This window comes from Puntigrus tetrazona, unplaced genomic scaffold (genome assembly GCF_018831695.1).
Source record: "Puntigrus tetrazona isolate hp1 unplaced genomic scaffold, ASM1883169v1 S000001179, whole genome shotgun sequence".
NCBI classification, from domain to species: domain Eukaryota; kingdom Metazoa; phylum Chordata; class Actinopteri; order Cypriniformes; family Cyprinidae; genus Puntigrus; species Puntigrus tetrazona.
Genome location: NW_025048765.1, coordinates 497,211 through 517,916, shown reverse-complemented (window position 1 = coordinate 517,916; position 20,706 = coordinate 497,211). Strand labels below are relative to the sequence as shown.

The following is a 20,706-nucleotide window of genomic DNA, read 5'->3' as shown; positions in this document are numbered from 1 at the left end:
TAATGATCATCAATGTCACACATAGGTTGAAACCCAGTCATTAACTGAAACAGAAACAGCTGTGTAGGAGGCTTAAAACTGGGTGATGAACAGCCAAACTCTGCTACCAAGATGTGGTTGTGAAAGACAAGAAAAGTTTTTGTCATGGCAAGATTGAGCACAGCAACAAGACACAAGGTAGTTATACTGCATCAACAAGATCTCTCCCAAACAAAGATTTCAAAGCAGACTGGGGTTTCAATATGTGCTGTTCAAGCTATTTTGGAGAAGCACAAAGAAACTGGTAACATTCAGGATTGTAGACGCAGTGGTCGGCTAAGGAAACTTATTGCAAATGAAAGACACATCAAGCCTATTAGCTTTTGAAATCAGATGTCCAGCAGTGCCATCAGCTCAGAACTGGCATAAACCAGTGGGACCTAGGTACACCCATTTACTGTCCGGAGAAGTCTGGCCAAACATGGTCTTAATGGAGGAGTTGCAGCCAAAAAGCCATACCTCCGACGTGGGAACAAGGCCAAGCGACTCAAGCATGCACAAAAACATAAGAACTGGGGTCCAGAAAAATGGAAGCAGGTGCTCTGGACTGATGAGTCAAAATTTAAATATTTGGCTGTAGCAGAAGGCATTTCATCAAAAGGCTGGAGAGCGGTACAATAATAAGTGTCTGCAGGCAACAGTGAAGCATAGTGAAGGTTCCTTGAACATTTGGGGCTGCATTTCTGCAAATGGAGTTGCAGATTTGGTCAGGCTTAATGATTGATTATGTTATTATGATATATGAAATATTGATTTGATTTAGATTGTTAATTCACTGCATTTAGTTCATTTATGAAAATAATGTGTAACACTTCCATTTTTTAAAGCATTCATTTACAGCATTTTTTACACCTGCCTAAAACTTTTGCACAGTGCCATATTTTTGACAGCAATGCCCTCAATTGAGGAAACACATAAATTTTTAATTGACAGCAATTCACATTTGTTAATATTTAAATTTAGTCCTGATACCTCAGAAAAGGGTTGAAGAATACTTAATGCTACAGGAATTTGTAAAGAATCATACAAAATTAAAGCTGTATCGTCAACTAACTGGCTTATTTTGACTTTAGTGTTCCAATTGTTAATATGTATGCTAAGAAACTGTGTTGCAATTAAAAATAAATATTGGGAAAACAGACATTCTTGTTTTAGTCCCCAATTTAAAAAGAGTCTGGGTGACGTACCATTACTCAATTTGATCGAGTTGTGTCCATTTATGTACAGCATATTAACCATTCTAAGGTCAGGAGGGAGTTCAGCTTCCTGACAGCCTGATGTGTAAAGCTGTCTACTGGTCCTAGCTTGGTCCTAGTTTACTCACTGATGGCAGCAGGTAATGTAAAGGGCTTTGCAGTTGAGGCAGGTGCTGTGAATGTCCTGCAGGTATGGGAGAGACACGCCAACGATCTTCTCAGCTGTTCTCACTATGCTTTGGAGGGTCTTGTGGCAAGACGCGTTGCAGGCGCCATACCACACTATGATGCCTCTGTAGACGGTGCTACAAAAATCCTGACTGGGAGAATGTATTAATAATAATAATAATAATAATCTAAGAAAATGTAAATAAAACCATCACTATTAATATAATCTGAATAATCAGTCATATCTAAAACTAGTCGTATGTTATATGTATGTTGTATGTTCAGTATGTTATACGTCTTTTCTGCATGAACCCAGACTATGTTTCATCAATGATAAAATTCAGAACATTTAAAAATTTTTTTTGCCAAAACTAAAGCCAATATTTTATAACCATTGTTTTGCTTTGTAACACCAGTTATCTATGAAGAGGGGATCTTTTTTCAATTTCAGAATAAGAATAATTAGGCCTTGGCATAACGTTTCTGGAAGTACTGTCTTCTTTATACTTTATTCATAAACTTTTAATAAAAAAGGAGCTAGTATGACTAAATACAGTTAATACAATTCTGAGCTAATCCCATCTGTTCCAGATTTGTTGGCTTTAAGAGTTAATAGCTTCCTCAGTTTCTTTTATTGTAATAGATGCATCACAAAAATGCTGATCTGAGTTAAAATAGTTTAATATTGGATAATTTCTGGAAAAAAAAAAAAAACTTTAAATGTTTTGGGGAATTATTTTAAAGCATTGAAATCTAAAATGTAAAATTTAGCACAGAACCTACTTTTTTTCGGATCATCAGTTATATTGCTTTAAACTTAAACTCGTGACAGTTTTATTTTTGTTCTGGGAGTTGATTAACCCGCGCTCTACGGGCCCACCTTTTTAAAATAATTCGCATAATTTACACTTACAAAAAAGAAAAAAAAAACTCCCGTGAAAGGTATTTTTTTGTTTACGTTCAACAGCAGGTGGCAGTAGGCAGAGTGATTGCAGTAGTCAAACCTTCAAAAACACAGAGAAGAAGAAGTCTCGCGTGTACCTGCAGCAGTCAGCTTCAGCTTTGAATGAATTGTATCTTATGTAAGTCAGAAACAATCCTTTACAGGATTCGCCTATTATTTTTGAATGTCCGATATAGATGGCTTGGATAAAATTAATCGAGAAGTTAGTGACGTGGTTACGCTTAGTAAGATCAATTGTGCGAAATTCATTACATTGAAATAGAGCTTAAAGTTAAAAGCTAACGGGCTAATGTATGTATACTAAAGAAATATGCCAGTCAGATCCGTTTATCCTTAAAAATAAATAAATAAAAATGTTTAAGGAACAAACACAAGAAAAGTTACTTGTTTTTACAGGCACAGAAATGTAGTAGTGCTCAGTCTGTGCTGTTCATGACATAAGCATAACTTGTGTTTTAGCTTATGTTTTTTTCTCTTTTTTTAAACAGCAATGAAGCACCTGACTCATTAATTTTGTTGTGTTTTGACAAGTTGAACTCTTCTGATGGTGTAGCGTTGCCAAGGTAACTTCTATATATTAATGCACTCCAAGTTTTTGTGTTTCTGTTAAGCTGAGAGGTAATTTAATCATCCTAATAACGAAACGCACAACAAAAATCTTTCACAGCTTGCCCACCAGCATGTCCGTTTCCGTTATTATAAAGTGGGGTGGACAGGAATACTCCATTAGCACGCTGTCTGAGGAGGACACCGTGTTGGATCTGAAACAGTCCATTAAATCTCTCACAGGAGTTCTCCCAGAACGACAGAAGCTCCTGGGATTGAAAGTGAAAGGTGAGCAACTTTACCAACGTCTACCGTTGAGGGTAAAAAAAAAAAAAAACAGTTTGTTTGTCTCTTATTTTGCCAGGAAAACCAGCAGATGATGATGTCAAACTGGGTGACTTGAAGTTGAAACCCAAGACAAAAATTATGATGATGGGCACCAGAGAAGAAAGTCTGGTAGGTAATGCTATTGATTTGAATCATATATTTCTGAAAGTGGTTCAATTATATATAGCCACACGTCCTAATTTTGCTAACTTATGAACGTATTTTGTTGATGCTGGAACAATATTTTAATTCAGCAATTTTGTCTTGACCATATCGCTACATCTAACACCTAACCGTAACCATGAGTAATATGAGTAATATACCCTAAAATCAGAGGGAATGATAAATGAATAACAGTATTATACAAGCACCAAACAATGATTGTAATTTTAAACTTCACAGAAACTGAACTGGTTCTTCAAATCTGATTGGTTAAATACAATGTTGTTCCAGGATCAACAAAGATGTTTATCCAGGAACATGTCACACTCTGCTAATTGTTTATTAATTTTTTTTAAGCAAGGTTAGATTTTCTTATACAGTTTTATAGCTTCCTTTTATTTGTAAAATAGGTTTTATTTATTTGAGCAGGATCTCATTACCTGAGTTCCCTTTTCATAGGAAGATGTCTTGGCACCTCCACCAGAAAATGACGATGTGGTCAATGACTTTGATATTGAAGAGGAAGTAACTGAGGTTGAAAACAGGCCAGTAACACCCAGTTACTTTATTCATTAATTCATTTTACTTTTATGTATAATCTTACAAAAGTTTTTTTCTTTTTTTCTTTCTTTTATATCTTTTTCTTTACTTTCTATATATCAACAAATATTCTTTTTCTTTTCATACAGAGAGGAGAATTTGGCCAAGATAGCTCGTCGGGTGAAAGACTATAAAGTTGAGGAGTTAAATCCCCCAAGACCGGGAAAAAGATTGCTCGTTCTAGATATTGACTATACACTTTTTGGTGAGTCTTCAAAACCCAGACATATACTTCTGATTAAATATGTAGTTATGAGTAAATATGTCTAGTCCAGGCATTATAAAATCTAGCTGGCCCATGGTTACATTTGACACCATTTTACCATTTCTACAGTTTAAAGTTAGGAGTGTGTCAAAATAACAGAGATGTACAGACCGCAAGCGCTGAGGGTTGTTTGGTCTTTCTGTTATATTCTCTAATATTTATTGAGAAACAAATACCCTACATTTAAGCACTTTTCTGCTATGTTCATGGTCATTTTCTCCCATTAAAGATGAAAAGTGTATCAAGAGTAAGATCAACAATTTTAACAACAGTATTAAAAACACTGTGAGCAGCAAAATAGATCAATAACTAAAAGACTTATACTCTAAGGTTTGTGGCAATATAGACAATAATATAGACAAGTTTTTTGTAGATTTTTTGGCAAATTATTTTAAAGCTGCAGTCCAGAACTGTTGGCTCTCTAGCAGTTAATTAACAGAACTGCATGTGTTTTCCGGAAGAACATTGGAACTACTTCTCACTGTTTACATTGCTTTCAGAACTGAAATTCTGATCATATTTTTTTCCCCCAAGAACATTTTACCAATCCCAAGCCACATTAATCTTAATAACTACTATTGATTTTGCATCATATGTAAGTGATATATAATCGACCAGGAAGGACATTTAATGGCCGTTATAGGGAACATTCTTTTTTTTTACATATAAATCTAAACCAACACATTAGGCATGAAATGAGTGATTTGTGTGAGAAACTAACAGTATTTATATCATTTTTTTACCTCTTGTACACCACCATGTCCAAATAATCTGAGGGCATGCATGCTTCCAGTGCATGACGTGTACTGGCGTAGTCTGCAGAATCTTCAGCAGTCTACAGCAGAAATTCTTCACTTTTTTGTCAAGTATCTGATACCTTGTTGCTTCATCCTAACTTATTCTTAATCAGTCTTAATTGGGCCTTGCTTGTTCCTTAATCTGTTTAGGGTTTCTACATTCCAGTCAGTTTCCTGGCCCCTCATTTATCAACAGTCCGTTCACACAGAAGTGTACATAAGAGCAGTTTCACACAAAGTGGAAACTTATAGTGGAAAGTTATTTGTGGAAATGTGTGTAAATATAAGCGCAATTCTGAGCATGCAATTGATACAAATGCAGCGACACACCATTCTTTCGTCGAGCCAACTGTGAGCCACAGGTTTGTTATGTTTCATTCGTCTGACTTGCAGTAGCCCAATTGAGCATGTTGAATTGGTGTCAGGGAAACTGAGAACTCTGATTGGATGGCTCGTTTGCTAGTTTTTGTTTCCTATAACTGTGTTTCTCTCATGGATCTTTTGTTCCAGTTTCTCTGTTTGAATGATGAATATTTACTACTGATAGCTGGTGATTTAGACAGCTAACTCCTCTCACACAGGCACAGAATGCATGTTTAGTTTGTCGTCGACTGTGGTCAACAATGATTACTTACTGGTGTGTGTAAGAATCATGTGTGCATGTTTTAAAAATATGGATTTATTTTTGTACTTGCACACGTTCAAAATTTAATTCATAAGACAAAATATAGAACCTTTTATATGCACCATTGATAAATGAGGGCCCAGATATCTTACTGGATCCAGCATTCACATTGTGTTCCCCTTCAGCTGCCTACAATTGCTTCAGCAAAAGATGTTTGAATGATGACTACTGACCGGCTACTGCACTATTCTGAAGCACATCTGCAAGGCACTTCTGGTATTGGTAATTTACTGTCTATTTGGGTTGGGTGCTTGTTGTTTTTTCTCTTGCAACCTTAGCATTGATTTAAAAAGGTGGTGCTTTGAACCACGGTATACATGCATCTACTAATACAGATAGTCAATTTTGTTGCTGATTAACCAGTTTGGTGTTAAAGCCGGTTCCTTGATTAGATTCGGTTCCTAGATTTTCAAATGGAGCAGGGATACACAGAGATCACTGACAAGCTACGCGATATCATTCTCTCTGTGTTTTAATTGCCACTCCATTTTAAAACAGGTGGAGATTTACCGCTATTCAAGGAACCGGCTATATCGAATATATTGTGTGATATATTGTGTGATACATTGCCATCCCTAGTCTGTGTAAAGCAATAACTTGTTACACTCAGGACAATGTGTTATTAACCACCCAGCCAAATTTAAATGATAAAAAGGCAAGTAAATAAAATAAATACATCCATCTGTCCATCCATCATCTTCTGCTTATTCGGGGGTGGTTCGCAGGGGCAGCAGTCTAAGCAGGGATGCCCAGACTTCCCTCTCCCTAGACACTTTTTCCAGCTCTTCTGGGGGAACGCCTCCTGTGTTTCTTGAGGGACTATGTTTTCCCAGGCCAGATGAGAAACATAGTCCCTCTAGCATGTCCTAGGTCTTCCTCGGGGCCTTCTCCAGGTGGGACATGCTCAGAACACCTCCCCTGGAACAGATGCCCATGCCCCCTTAGCTGGCCTCTCTCGATGTGGAGGGGCAGCAGGTCTATTCAAGCTCCTCCCGAGTGAACAAGCTCCTCATCTCTAAGGGAGCATCCAGCCACCCTATGGCGGAAACTCATTTTGGCCGTCTATATCCGGGTATCTTATCCTTGTGGTCATGACCTAAAGCTCGTGACTATAGATGAGAGTAGGAATGTAGATCGACCAATAAATTGAGAGCTTCACTTGCAGCTCAGCTCCTTTTTCACCCTGATAGACCGATATATTGACCCTCTGATCTCTCGTACCATCCTTCCCTAACACATGAACAGGACCCCAGGATACCTAAACTCCTCCACCTAAGGAACTCCCCACCAACCTGAATGGGACAAGCCACCCTAAAGAACCATGGCCTCAGACTTGGAGGTGCTGATTTCCATCCCAGCTGCTATGACATTTTGGCTGCAAACAACCCCAGTACCCATTGTAGGTCCTGACTTACCAACAGGTAGCCAACAGGACGACATCATCTGAAAAAAGCAGAGACTGTCCCAAAACTGGAGAAAACCCTTCCATAGAGATAATGAACAAGACTGGTGACAAAGGGCAGCCCTGCCAAAGTCCAACATACACTGAGAACAAGTCTGACTTATTGCCGACAATGCGAACCAAGCTTTACTGTGCTAGGTTCTAAAATGATCCTTTTACCACAACAAAAGTTCTAAAACATAACTGCTAAATAACCTGTGGATCATTAAAGAATCTTAAGTTCAACTTTGAACCTTTTTGATAGCTTAAATTTAATTAATCTTGATGATCATCCATTTTCAGTTGTTGACAACATGGGATTTTATCACCTTCTTAATGTTTTGTATGAGATTCACAGTCAGCTCCATTTCACAGGTGTCGTTGCCACAAATATATGAAGCAGTGAAAAAGTGAAGCATTTACAATAAGTGACATATGGAATTAGTTTTACCAATGACGTTTGGAGTTCATTGTGTAAATCCAGTTTAACAGCACAATGGATAGATGGTAATGTCAACCAATTTCCTCCAGCTCCTCGCCTTACACACACCAAACCACAGCACCCCAACACATTCTCCACTTTCTCCCTCCTCTCTGAAACAGAGGTGTCAAAATTCGTCCTTGCCACGAATGCTACAACCTGCCCTTTAGATCCCATCCCTACTAACATCTTTCAGGCTATCGCTCCCTCCGTCCTCCCTGCACTCACCCACATTATCAACAACTCTATTCACACTGGTACATTTCCCTCAGCTTTTAAGGAGGCTCGTGTTGCCCCTCTCCTTAAAAAACCCACACTTGACCCTGCGCTTATTGAAAATTACAGACCTGTGTCTCTCCTCCCATTCATGGCTAAGACACTAGAGCGTGTTGTTTTTAACCAACTCTCCTCCCATCTCTCACAAAACAATCTCCTGGACAGCAACCAATCAGGTTTCAAAAGCGGCCACTCTATAGAAACTGCACTTCTATCGGTCATTGAGGCACTGAGACGGTCAAGAGCACAATCAAAATCTTCGGTGCTTATCCTGTTGGACCTGTCCGCCACTTTTGACATGGTAAACCATAACATACTCCTATCAACCCTCAGGCAGATGGGTGTCTCTGGAACAGCCCTTCGGTGGTTTGAGTCCTATCTCTCTGGTAGGTCTTTCAGGGTATCATGGAGGGGCGATGTCTCAGAGTCTCATCACCTCACTACTGGAGTGCCTCAGGGCTCAGTACTTGGGCCACTGCTTTTTTCCCATCTACATGACATCACTGGGTTCTGTCATTCTGAGACATGGCTTCTCATATCACTGCTATGCTGACGACTCTCAACTCCATCTCTCCTTTCAACCAGACGATCCCACTGTTTCTGCACGAATTTCTGCGTGCCTAAACGACATCTCAGTCTGGATGAAGGACCATCACCTGCAGTTACAAAAACAGAGCTCCTCGTTTTTTCAACCGATCCCACCATACAGCATAACCTATCAATTCAGCTAGGCTCAGCTACTGTATCCTCGTCTAGGTCAGCTAGGAACCTTGGAGTGATCATTGACGACCGGCTAACTTTCACTGAGCACATTTCAAAAACTGCTCGATCTTGTAGGTTTGTCCTGTACAACATCAGGAAAATCAGACCGTACTTATCAGAACACGCTACACAGATCCTCATCCAGGCACTAGTCCTGAGTAGGCTTGATTACTGCAACGCCCTGCTTGCTGACCTCCCAGCCTCTACAACCAGACCTCTTCAGATGGTCCAGAATGCAGCGGCAAGGGTGGTCTTCAACGAACCAAGGAGGACCCACGTCACGCCCCTCTTCATTAGTTTACACTGGCTTCCTATAGATGCCCGCATCAAATTCAAATCCCTGATGCTGGCCTACAGGACAATCACAGACTCCGCTCCCTCATACTTACACTCACTAATTGAATCCTATGTTCCCTCCAGGTGCCTACGCTCTGCAAACGAAAGGCGTCTTGCAGTGCCATCACAAAAAGGTGCAAAATCACTCTTGCGCACCTTCACCTGGTCTGTTTCTCGCTGGTGGAACGATCTGCCCGTTGCCACTAGGGCAGCAGAGTCACTAGCAATCTTCAAAAACAAACTCAAAGCTCATCTTTTTAGTCTACACTTGACCCAACATCGATAGCACTTTCTTCTTCTTCTCCTGCTCTTTCCTATCCTTTTCTTGTTAAAAAAAAAAGCCTTGTGTCTGCGTTAGGTAAGCCAAGACCCCACTCAGAGCACTTATACACTACTGCCCTTTTGTTGACATTTAATTGCTTCTGTTGCCTACCTCATCTGTACGTCGCTTTGGATAAAAGTGTCTGCTAAATGACTAAATGTAAATGTAATGTTACTCCATGACAAATCATGCTTCATGCAAAGCATTTTCGGGGCTCACACACTGGTTAAGCAACAGTGAGCATATATGAGGAAATTCTTTCAGCTTGGGCAACTCTCAAAAGTTCTGTCCATGTTGTGGTCCAGGACAATGGTAAACAGCATTCAGCTTCTGAATGAGCAAAAAAGGTGATTGGAGTATATGCCTGAAAATTGGAACGCAAACCTAGACAACTATGTTGGCATTAGTGGAAGTGCCTTAGCATGGCTCAAATCGTACTTATCTGACAATCAGTTCTTAATTTCTAAATTTCAAGGTCCCTGAACAAATTAAAAAAAAAGAAAAAATAATGGTATTGTATTTCACAAATCCCAGTAATAGTTTATGTAATCATGTCCAGAATTCCTTTTTGGAAAATTGATCCATTTATTCCCTAAACTAACTTAGATTAACTTGATGAGGTCAACTCAAAATTGGTTCAGAATCTATGGTCATAAGATACCAAAAATGCACAAATTTTTTTCAAAGAGTTAGTCCTAAAACTTTAAATTAGGTGTCTATGGATTCCTTGGGTCATGTCGAATGTGTGGATTTCAGCTGTGTCAGAATCAGCCAAATCACGTTTCTGCCATTTTTAAATTTGGTAAAATTTTTATTTAATCTTTCGCTTAAATAGCTTAAATTTGTAAATTTCTCAACTATCTAATTAACAGTCAGATATATATTTCTAATAATTAGCTTAGCATGCTAATCCATATTAAATGCTAAGTCACGCTTTTGTAAGCTAAACTTCTTCTATGGAGCCATTTGGACATGTCTTTAATTGAGCACTATGCTAAACAATTTGCTCTGAAAGCTAAAGCCTGTCGTGTTGTAGGTTCGAGACCTGTGTGTTGCAATTTTGTAATACTGTGTGTGTTATTTGCACTTCTGAAGCGACAATTTTTAACTACTTTTTATATATATTTATATAAAGCTTCCCACTCTGTGCTTTCTTCAGTGGTTTGGACCTGAATCGCTGCTTGCTATATTTATTATAATTATTATTACTTTATTATGCCCTTGGTTTGGTTGTGCAAATTCTAACAAGCAGAAAAGAAAAATTTGAGTTAGAGTTGTTCAGAATTACAGAGAAGCTGTTCTAAAAGATTAAGAAAAGATTACTTTCTCTGTGTCACTTGGTTAGAAAACTGCCACATCCCAAAAACAGGTGTTGGTATCAGTAAGTACCAAGAAAAAAATATCAGTACTCATACTGTCTTTAAAAAAAAAAAAAAAAAAAAAAACTGTATCGGTGCATCCCAAATATATTGTTAATGTTGTTGTTGTTGTTGGTTATTTTTTAATTTTTATGTAGATCATAAATCATGTGCAGAAACGGGCCAGGAGCTGATGAGGCCATACTTGCATCAGTTTCTTACATCAGCATATGAGGACTATGATATTGTTATCTGGTGTAAGTATCTAGGCGTGTGAGTATCTGGTTTGAGTATGCTCAAAAATCAGATCTTTTGTTTCTCTTTCATGTCTTTTCAGCTGCAACAAGTATGAAGTGGATTGATGCTAAAATGAAAGTAGGTCCAATTAATTATTTTCCAGCTTCACATTATAATTGAAGGCTTTAACCATAATTCATATAAATATTGTGATGCGTTAAAAGCCTTTTTCACTAAAATGTGCAGTTTTCCCACAAGCCTCAAATGTGCCTCAGGTTATGATGGTACTTTTGAGGCCCCCTTTACTTAAATTGTTTTTATTATTATTTTTTTTAGGAACTGGGGGTGACGGACAACCCAAACTATAAGATCACCTTCATGTTGGACAGTGCAGCTATGATCACTGTGCACACACCTAAAAGAGGAGTCGTAGAGGTCAGACATTGTATTAATAAAGCAACAAATCATTGTCTCTGCCAAGTCACATTTATTTAGAGTTATACCATACTAACTGTTTATCATATCTGCAAACTAGTTGCTGTTTTGAATCAAAATATGTCTTTATGTGAATCGTCTAGATCCGAAGAGATATGATTTTTGGTCTAGGCACTGAGAGAGAAATTAGAAGCTAGCATGTTTTTTTTTTAACGAATTAGGCAACTGAATGAATGACTCCCTCTTTAAAACAGTAATGTATCGCTATCTGCCGATGTTTTTTTTTCACCTAACATCATATTTTTTTTTAAATAATCTTATACAATTTAGGTATGCACAGAAATGAAAATTCTGGGCCCAAAACCGAAAATTCTCTATGCAGTTGTCCAAAACCAAAAATGCTTTGTAATGATTATTATTTTTATTAAATAATATAGTCATTTTGTAAGATTTTTATAATTTAACACAATTTTAATGATACTGATTAAAAAAGAAATAAATAAAGCACAAGCCTTTAAAATTACCACACTTTTACTGAAAGTAACAAAATTGGACAGAATGCAGAATGGCGGGCTGCTCGCATCATATATTATATAGCATATTTTCAGCTCACATTTTCGGATGTTTTTCTCTTTTAGCCATTTTCAGACAATAATTTTCAGTGGATGAAATTTCAGAGCATCTCTAATAAAATAATTTATGTTGTGTAAATGCATTTAATGCCCCTTCAGTTGCAGCTTTTCTTTCTTCTGCAGTAAAAAGATTGTTGATAACATGCACACTCTACTGTAAACATTAAAATTAGCAAAAATGTATTACTCCACTGCCCAAAAAGTATGAACACAGATGAGTTGCACTGTCCAAAAAGTTGTGCTTTTTTACTCAAAGCATATGCTGTCTTTTTCCTTTTATTTTGTTGTCAGAGTGCACCAGCACAGTTGCCCCTCAAAAAGAAATATTCTGGGGGGTTATGACCCCCTATAAGGATTAAGTTCTGAACTATGTCACCTTTTTGACCTCTTGTGATTTTGCAGGTATGGTTTATAAAGTACAGGTTGTTTTAAAGTAGCATCACCTTAATAAACAGGAAACTAACTAACTAACTGTTAATTATGTAAAATTCATCAATTATAAAGCAGATTAAATTTCAAATTATGCATGAATGCCTAATGCATTATTAACTCATTTTAGTCTAGTTTGTAACATTTTCATTGTTGCTAAAGAAATCATTTATGGAATGTATTTTAATTCACATTTACAGAAGGCAATAGTCTCATTATTCAGTCAGTCATTATGTTCAATGTTAATTTAGTTCAGTTCAATAAATGTCAACATCTCCGAGGTAGTGTCATTATCCAGCTCAACTCAGTTAAAACGTTGTTCTCGTCCATTCTTGGCAGTGCCATTCAATCAATTAATTTTTGTTGTCTTTATAAACCCCTAGTGTCCCATTAGTGCATAATGTGTTCTTATGTTTCAGGTGAAGCCTTTAGGAGTCATATGGGGTAAATATAGTGAGTTCTACAACAGGAACAACACAATTATGTTTGATGACATTGGAAGAAACTTTCTCATGAATCCACAGAATGGACTGAAGGTATGCTATTTTTACACTTAATGTCTGATTTAATAGGTAATTAATTGTGAATCTTTTGGTGCTTCAAGATCTGGTCTGATTCTGGGAATCAAAATTTTAAATTGATTCTTAAAGCTGCAGTCAGATTTTTGACTGTTTTTCCTCTTTGTCACCATCTCTGTTTGAAAAAATGCTGTTATTATTCTCTCCCTTTTCTTCTTTGCGTGGGTTGTGCATTAAAATGGCTCTTATTGCAGCCTCCGTCTTGGAGTATATATAACCCAAGTAAGAATTTTCACTGGATGTTGTATTCTGAATAAGTAATAGGTCTGACACTTTTGTTCTGACCAACTGAGGAAAAAAACATTACAATATAACGCGCTACCAATGGTGATTAAATCTAATTGTTTAGCTCATATCGCATCAAACAGTGCAAATCATTATTGTAAAATTTTACACTGCGTTGCGACATCGCCTGGGGGGATTTATATAAAGAAGTTAATGTAATCTTGTGTTACCTGTAATCAGTTGTAAAACTGGAATGGTAACATTTTACTATAAAGTTGTATTAATTAACATGAACTAAAAACGAACGAGGCATTCAGCATTACTTAATCTTTGTTCATGTTAACTTATTCATGTACTAATATGTTAGTTAATGCATTAGTTAACATGAACTAACAATGAAAACTCCTTGTTTTTATTTAATTTATTTTTCACCAAATCTCATGTTAATCTTGAGTACCTATAGAGTAATACTGCAGCCTTCATATCTTTAGTCTTTAGTTTTATCATATTTATTTAAAAAAGATACAGCTTTACGACTCTGAATGAGCTCTTTGGGTGTCACGTGGGTGGAGCTAAACACAATTTAGTTTTTTTTTTAGAAAAACAAAATAAATAAAAACTCTCATGCTATTTGTGATGTAAAACCAGGCATTTCAATTTTATTGCCCAACCCCTGTATGTATATGTTTGTGTGTGTGTGTGTTTCTATTTGTTTTTTTGGATACAATCCGGGTTAGGATACATCCCTTTCAGACAGCTTACTCTTGCGTCCACAGTTACTCCTGTTGGATGTCATTTGTCCTTCTTGGTGGTATGCTCTCATTTACCCTGGATATCATGGCTCTTGATACATCACAAAGACTTGCTGTCTGGGTCACAGACAGTGTTGGGAGTAACACATTACAAAAGTAATCCAATTACAGTAATGTGTTACTTTTGGCTGTAACGAAGTAGTATAAGGCATTACTAATACAATTTTGGTAATATTATATCTCAGTAACGTGCGTTACAACACAATTTTAACCCGGCATAATGTGGTTCTCAATTTACTTGTAAATATTAAAATGCATTTCTAGCTCTAACAAGTTTTAAAATGTAACTTTAGCAGCCCCTGTACAGGGTCATAGACTTTCCTGAGCGGCTGAAGAATATGCTACAGCGCTCATTCAAAGACTTGGAAGAGCATGAACACCTAAAATGCATGTACATATTCAGTCGATTGATCAAGTTTAGGCTACCCTATTTAAATTAATGCTGTTGAACAGAATTTATAGAGCAAACTATTTGCTAAAATAGTAGCCTCATCAGCAACTCTTCAATATAATCGCGGTTCTGTTATATGCACGTGAAAGTTGCATGTGTTGCTATAACAAACACTGTTCACGCTGGGAAGAGGGCTCAGCATCAACACCTGTAATGGCTGCTGTGCCAACAGAGCCCATTCACAAGATGGCTGCCACACCTGGTCCCTCGGCCAAGATGGCTACCATGCTCGAGTCCCAGCACAAGTTGGCTGCCTCCCCAGAGCCACTTCCCAAGCTGGCCACCACACCAGAGCCTTTAGTCATTGTGGATATCAAGCCCCAGTTCTCAGCCACCACGGATGCCTCTGCAGTATTTCCCCACATTGTGGATGCAGCATTTGAGGACACAAGGGCATTCCAAGGGCGTTTCAGGCTGGTGTCCAGTCTGTTGGACCCGCCAGTGATGTCAGTGAGGGCAGCTGGTGCCTCCAGAGCTTCCGCACAAATCATCCCTGAGACGATTCTCTGCGCTCTACCCTCTGTGCTTCCTGTAATGGCCATTTTGTTGAGTGTTTGAGCTACACTTCTCAGTTCCCACCCCAGCCAAATCTGCTCCTGAACCCATCAATCCACTCCAGTGCCCAGTCAAGTCCACAAGTCTTTACTGACCCCGAGTCCACTCCTGAGAGCTCTCCTGTCTGTCTGCTTGCTCCAGAGGTGTCGGCCCACAGCGAATCCAGTCAAGGTATTTGAGGGCACCTTCTTTCGGCTCCAGCTGTACCTGTGAAGGTCGTCAGACCACCCTCGTCCTGTCCAGTGATGGTTATGTTCCATCCTGACTATGGAGGCCGTCTGTGAATCATGATCTAGTCCTGCCACAGCCCTAGAAGCCCATAATGAACTCTCATCCAGCCCTGCCACAGCTATGGAAGCTGTGTATGAACTCTCTCCCTGTTCTGTCCTGGCGACAGCTATGTTACCCCAAGCCAGCAGAGGGAGCTCTTACCTCTGCATGAACTGTGATCGCTTCTTCTGCTACTACTTCATGTTTGTTGACTATAAATTCTGAAGCAGGCCTTTCACTGGCATGTAGTATTGTAGTTAGCATAAACCTCATTTGTTTTTGCCTTGTTTTTTCCCTGTCAATATTTTTTGGATTTAACCCTATCTGTCTTTTGTTTTTTTTTTATTGTTTGCTCCTTTACACAACCCCTGCTTGTTTTTGGATTTTGTTGTTGCCTTGCCTCTGATGTTCCTGTTTTGACGTCTTCCTGCCTTCATTGAATAAAAGCCTGCAAATGGATCTGCATGCCTCAGACCCCCCAATCGTAACACTGTTAGTACCCAGCAAAAAATAAATCCCGGCGATTCATTAAAAATCTGTGTTTTTAACTGTCATACTATACCATGTCGACTTTATACTATATTTATAATAAGCTGCAATAAAAATTTTAGCTATTTAGATTGTCTTGTCATATGTCTGTAGTTATTTTAATGAAAGTAACTCAAAAGTAATGCAAAAGTAGTGTAACACATTACAATTTAGAGACCGTAATATTGTAATGTAACATGCCCAACACTGGTCACAGATGCGCCAGCGAGACGTGCACCAACAATTTGTCCTCTTTCGAACTCTGATATGTCACCCATAATGTTGTGTGCGTTGCAATATTTTAAGCAAAACTGTGCTATTCCTCTGCTAATTAAACCTTCACACTCTGCTTTTACTGGTGGAATGTGCAGTCAATGAAAATCGGATACCAGAGTGGTCAAATTTACCCATGAAACCTCCAACACTAAATTAGCCGTTGTTCCAGTTTCATTGTCCAACCCGTGTCTGTGTGTGTGTATACACAATTTAATTTATTTTAAAAACATTAGTTTGACTTCAACTTCTTGCTGTCTTTACAGCACAACACATTATCTATCGTTGTGATAAGGGTACAGCAAGTGCATGGGTTGAGCCTTTTTTGGGCTACTTTTATAATGTATGGCCACCCATTTGGCCACCCAAAGTGTATAGATCAATAAAAATGAAAATAGATCCCCTTCACTAATGCGTATTACTTATGGAATGTACACCTGGTGAATTTAATATAAATTAAATTAAGATTTACATTAAATTCACTAGTTCATCTGGAGGTTTGTACTTGTGTTGCCATTATGCTACAGGTTCCCTTGTTGTCCTTGCAGAAAGGGGTTTCCCAAGTTTGATGATTGGTTGGAAGTTCAGTGGTCATTGAAGTCTTGGGTGGCCGATGATTGGGTGTTGGCTAGAAATACAGTCTGGTTGAAGTTTGACCCAGTACAATTGGAGACTTAGAGACGGCAGGCAAACTTAACTTATGCAAACTCTCAGGAAAATAGTATACTAAGAGCCACATGTTAAAATCATGGCTTAGAGCGTAATTTGAATTGTCTTGAGTATTAAAACTCAGCTTTTGGAGACATCCCAAATCGTGTTTTAACCAGTATATATCGTTTGACACAGGTTATTGGGTAGGTCTTCTTCCAAACCATAAGTTGTGAATCTTATCTTGTCATTCACATGGTCCAAACTTTCCTGCTCTTGCAGAGTATAAATTTTTAAATGAATTTTATAACACAATTTGACTAAGAATTGATTGGAAAAAACATTTCAATCAAAGAGATTAAAGTCATGCATACCAAACATGGATAATAAACTTCTATAATAAAATCAGTTACATAGGTATAAAGCGGGGAAAATATGTTTTTGACACATCATCATTTTTGTCATTTCATTTTATTTATTTTGACTCAGCTTGTATATTTAATGTTCTGATTTCTTTGTATGAATTCAATATTTGGCTTGATGGCTACATCTGGTGGACATTTTGTCAATAGCCCCCTTAATAATTCCCTTACTGATAAAAATGCTGATGTGTCAAATACTTGTGTGCGTGTATGTGTATAATATATACATATATTATACACGCATACATGCTGTTATGCATATTTGGAAGTAGGCGCTCATATGTCCTTTTAAGATGATTCTGAGCATTTCTATGCATGAAAAAGGCTGTTTCTGTGCCAGTTTGTGGTTGTTAGGGCAGTTCTGTTAAGACAGGAGGTTAAAAGGTCTCATCAGAAATGTTTAACCGATAACATTTGTTGTTGTTGATAACAGTGTTTGCCTTGTTGCACCAGGGTCTCCTTGACAACATCCTGTTGTCTTTGGCCTCTTTGTGAAATTTGGCTTCTCATGTTACAGTGTTCAGATTGTATCTTAAAGTTGTCTGTTGTTGTTTTTTTTGCTTGTTTTTTTTGTCACACTTGTGTCGGGTCATCAAACTAATTTAAATATTAGTCAAAGATAACAAAAGTAAACACAACATGCAGTTTTTAAATGTAGGTTTTTATCATGCTCGGAAAAACCCTTCAATGTGGCTGAATTACAACAACTCTGCAAAGATCAGCACTTGCTTATGCAGTTTGCTTATGCCTATTTGCTTAGGCCGACTCTGTGCAAGCCTGCCCACGTAGTGTGTACACGTATGTGGAGAAAAAAACTAGCTCACAATATTCATAGGGAGTAAAATTGTGATGCATGTGGGATTTTTTTTTGTGCTGTCAACACTATCAAACAAATGTATGGGTGGGTGTGTGTGTATGTATATAAAGCACAAATTTCTCACAGCACATCCTGTGCAACGAAACCACAGTAATTTGTAAATCAATTCTTCAAAACAATTTTCTAATTGCTTTTTGTTTTTTACATTTGTTTTTTTCTCTCTCTTCTGCTACCACTTTTACTTTTAATTCTTTCTGTAATTCTGTATTGATCACAGATCAGACCGTTCATGAAGGCACACTTAAACCGTGAGAAAGACAAAGAACTCTATAAGCTCTCTCTGTATCTGAAGGAGATTGCTAAACTTGATGACTTCTCAGGTCTCAACCACAAGCACTGGGAAAGGTAAAGTGAAAAAAAATACTATATTCACATTAATATGAGGAGAGATGTAGAGTGCTGATTATAAATTTAGATTATATTAGGATATGCAACAATTAATAACTGAATAATAATAAAATATTTTAATTTAGCTAGATGTCAAGGCATTTTTTGTTTAGTTTAGGATGTGCTAAATAACTGAAAACTAAAACATATGACATTTGTTCTCATTTGGTTTGAAGCAATTTGGGTAAATGTCAGACAATAAAAGACAACTGCTTAAAATTGACTGCTTAAATACCTTGTAAAAAATCCTCAGGAAAACTGTTGGGGCCAATATAGTAAAAACACATAAATAATAATTAAAAAGCTAATGGATATACCTGATACCTGATATATGCCTGATACTTAAATAAGGCATGTATGAACCGTGTGCAGCTATGAATGAATAAACACTTATCATTTTTTTTTTCCAATTAGTAACATTCTCTCTCAAAATGTCTTTTGAGAAAGTCTAATTATAAAATTGACTAATTGAGGTTAATTCTACATAATTAATAAGCATATTGTATACAAGTATGTAAGAAATTTTCTATAATCCTAATAATTCTGTCTCCTTGTACAATAGGTATCTTTCAAAGAAGCAGAATCAATAACATCTTCAGCACTGAGGAGAATCTGCTTTCTAGAAAGATTTGGTGCTGAAAACTTTCAACCTTACTGAACAACTGCTGGTCCAAAGATCAGCTACTCTGTATTTTGTGTTTTTCATCTTGCATCTCATTATTGTGGCCATTACTGCAGGACAAATGTGTTTTTTTTTTTTTTTTTTGTACTTTTAGCACTTGTATTCCTCAGAACACGGTTGACCTCAACAGGTCAATGAATGCATTTAACAAAATAATAGCATTGACTACATTAAAGCAAGCATGATGCTTCTCTTACCTCACTTCCTGCCTGACATATTCTTCTTCCTATAATGTCAACTTTTCTTAGGTTGTAACTTGAAAATAGCATATAATGCATATGTAGTTGTTATTGCAAAATATTAACTGTGTGAGTGATCTCAAACTTGAATGCTGCAGGAAGGAGTAATAGATCTGTGTCTACAGTATGACCAGTATAACTGATCATGTCTTCTTGAAAGAAGCAATAATTCTGGACAATATCATTCTGTCTGATTGGCTATAAATTCCAAGAAGATATTTCAGACAAAAAAAGAAAGATGGCTTAATAGGTGCATTTGCATCTTTATCAGCAGATAAAAACAGTTCTCTAAATGTATAATAGTTAGTATGTCATGTTTATGTGTACTTGTGGTTTATTTGTTTGTTTGTTTTTAATACAAAACAAATATTAAATTGTTAGTTGAGTGTATCCCCCCCTCTCCCCCTCTCTTGAGCAATGACATTATTCTAGGGAGTTTAAGAAGTCTATTATTTATCTACCACGTCATAGAATAAAGCTTTTAATGTCTACTCCTGCAGCTTTTGAAAGTATGTGTTAAGTAATCAAAGACATTAGATATTACTTGCGTAAATAGTATTGCATTTTGTCTAACTGCATTTCAGCCGGTATTTAAATGTGGGCATTGTATTTATGGATGTAATTTACTTGAAATTACATCCATTTTGTAATTTAAACAAAATGGTTTTAAAGTAGTGTGTTTATGTATCGTCCCTTGACCATTTTCTTTTAGATATATTAACATTTTAAATGAAAGGTTAATGATTGAAACACATTAGCATTTCTCATGTTCATTGACTCTTTGTAATTTGTTTTAAATTCACTTACACTGTAACAGATTTTTGTGATTTGAACAGTATTTTACTGTAAAATGTACTGTAGAAACTGTAAAATTTGAACAGCACAAATATATGGTCATTACTGTACACTTCACTACTGTAAATCCATTTACAGTACACTAACCGGATAGCACACGTATGTCTGCAAGATGTCTGTTAAAGATCTTTTGATCTGGAAGCATCTGCTGTCTATAAACGTCTAACAGATTGCTTTTAGATGTCAGTTTTACACACATTCTAAATAATAAACATCTTAAAGACATCTAATAGTATATTTGACAAGTAAACACTCTAAATAATACATCTTGCAGATGTAAATGTGAACATCTATTGGACATCTTGGAGATGTATGTGCTATCAATAAACTTGCCTCTTTTTTTTCTGACTGATGGCCAAAATGCTACCAAAACATTGACAACATTGACTGGTAAGTTGCCGAAAAGGTAAACTGAAAACACGTTTGTATGTCGTCTTATCTTTTAA

General features: G+C 37.1%; 1 protein-coding gene across 2 annotated transcripts; it reads left to right on the top strand.

Moving 5' to 3' along the window:
• Positions 1-2,378: 2,378 nt before the first annotated feature.
• ublcp1 (ubiquitin-like domain containing CTD phosphatase 1) lies at positions 2,379-19,367 on the top strand. Of its 2 annotated transcripts, none has more exons than XM_043234617.1 (12): positions 2,379-2,485; positions 2,856-2,930; positions 3,035-3,201; positions 3,278-3,369; positions 3,862-3,947; positions 4,092-4,207; positions 10,884-10,982; positions 11,063-11,100; positions 11,299-11,397; positions 12,878-12,994; positions 18,315-18,442; positions 19,047-19,367. In XM_043234617.1, exons 3-12 carry the CDS (start codon positions 3,048-3,050, stop codon positions 19,072-19,074), a joined length of 957 nt encoding a protein of 318 aa, XP_043090552.1. In that variant the 5' UTR covers positions 2,379-2,485; positions 2,856-2,930; positions 3,035-3,047; the 3' UTR covers positions 19,075-19,367. The 2 variants fall into 2 exon arrangements, with proteins under 2 accessions (XP_043090552.1, XP_043090551.1); XM_043234616.1 differs by having other exon boundaries at positions 2,426-2,485; positions 3,290-3,369.
• Positions 19,368-20,706: the final 1,339 nt, after the last annotated feature.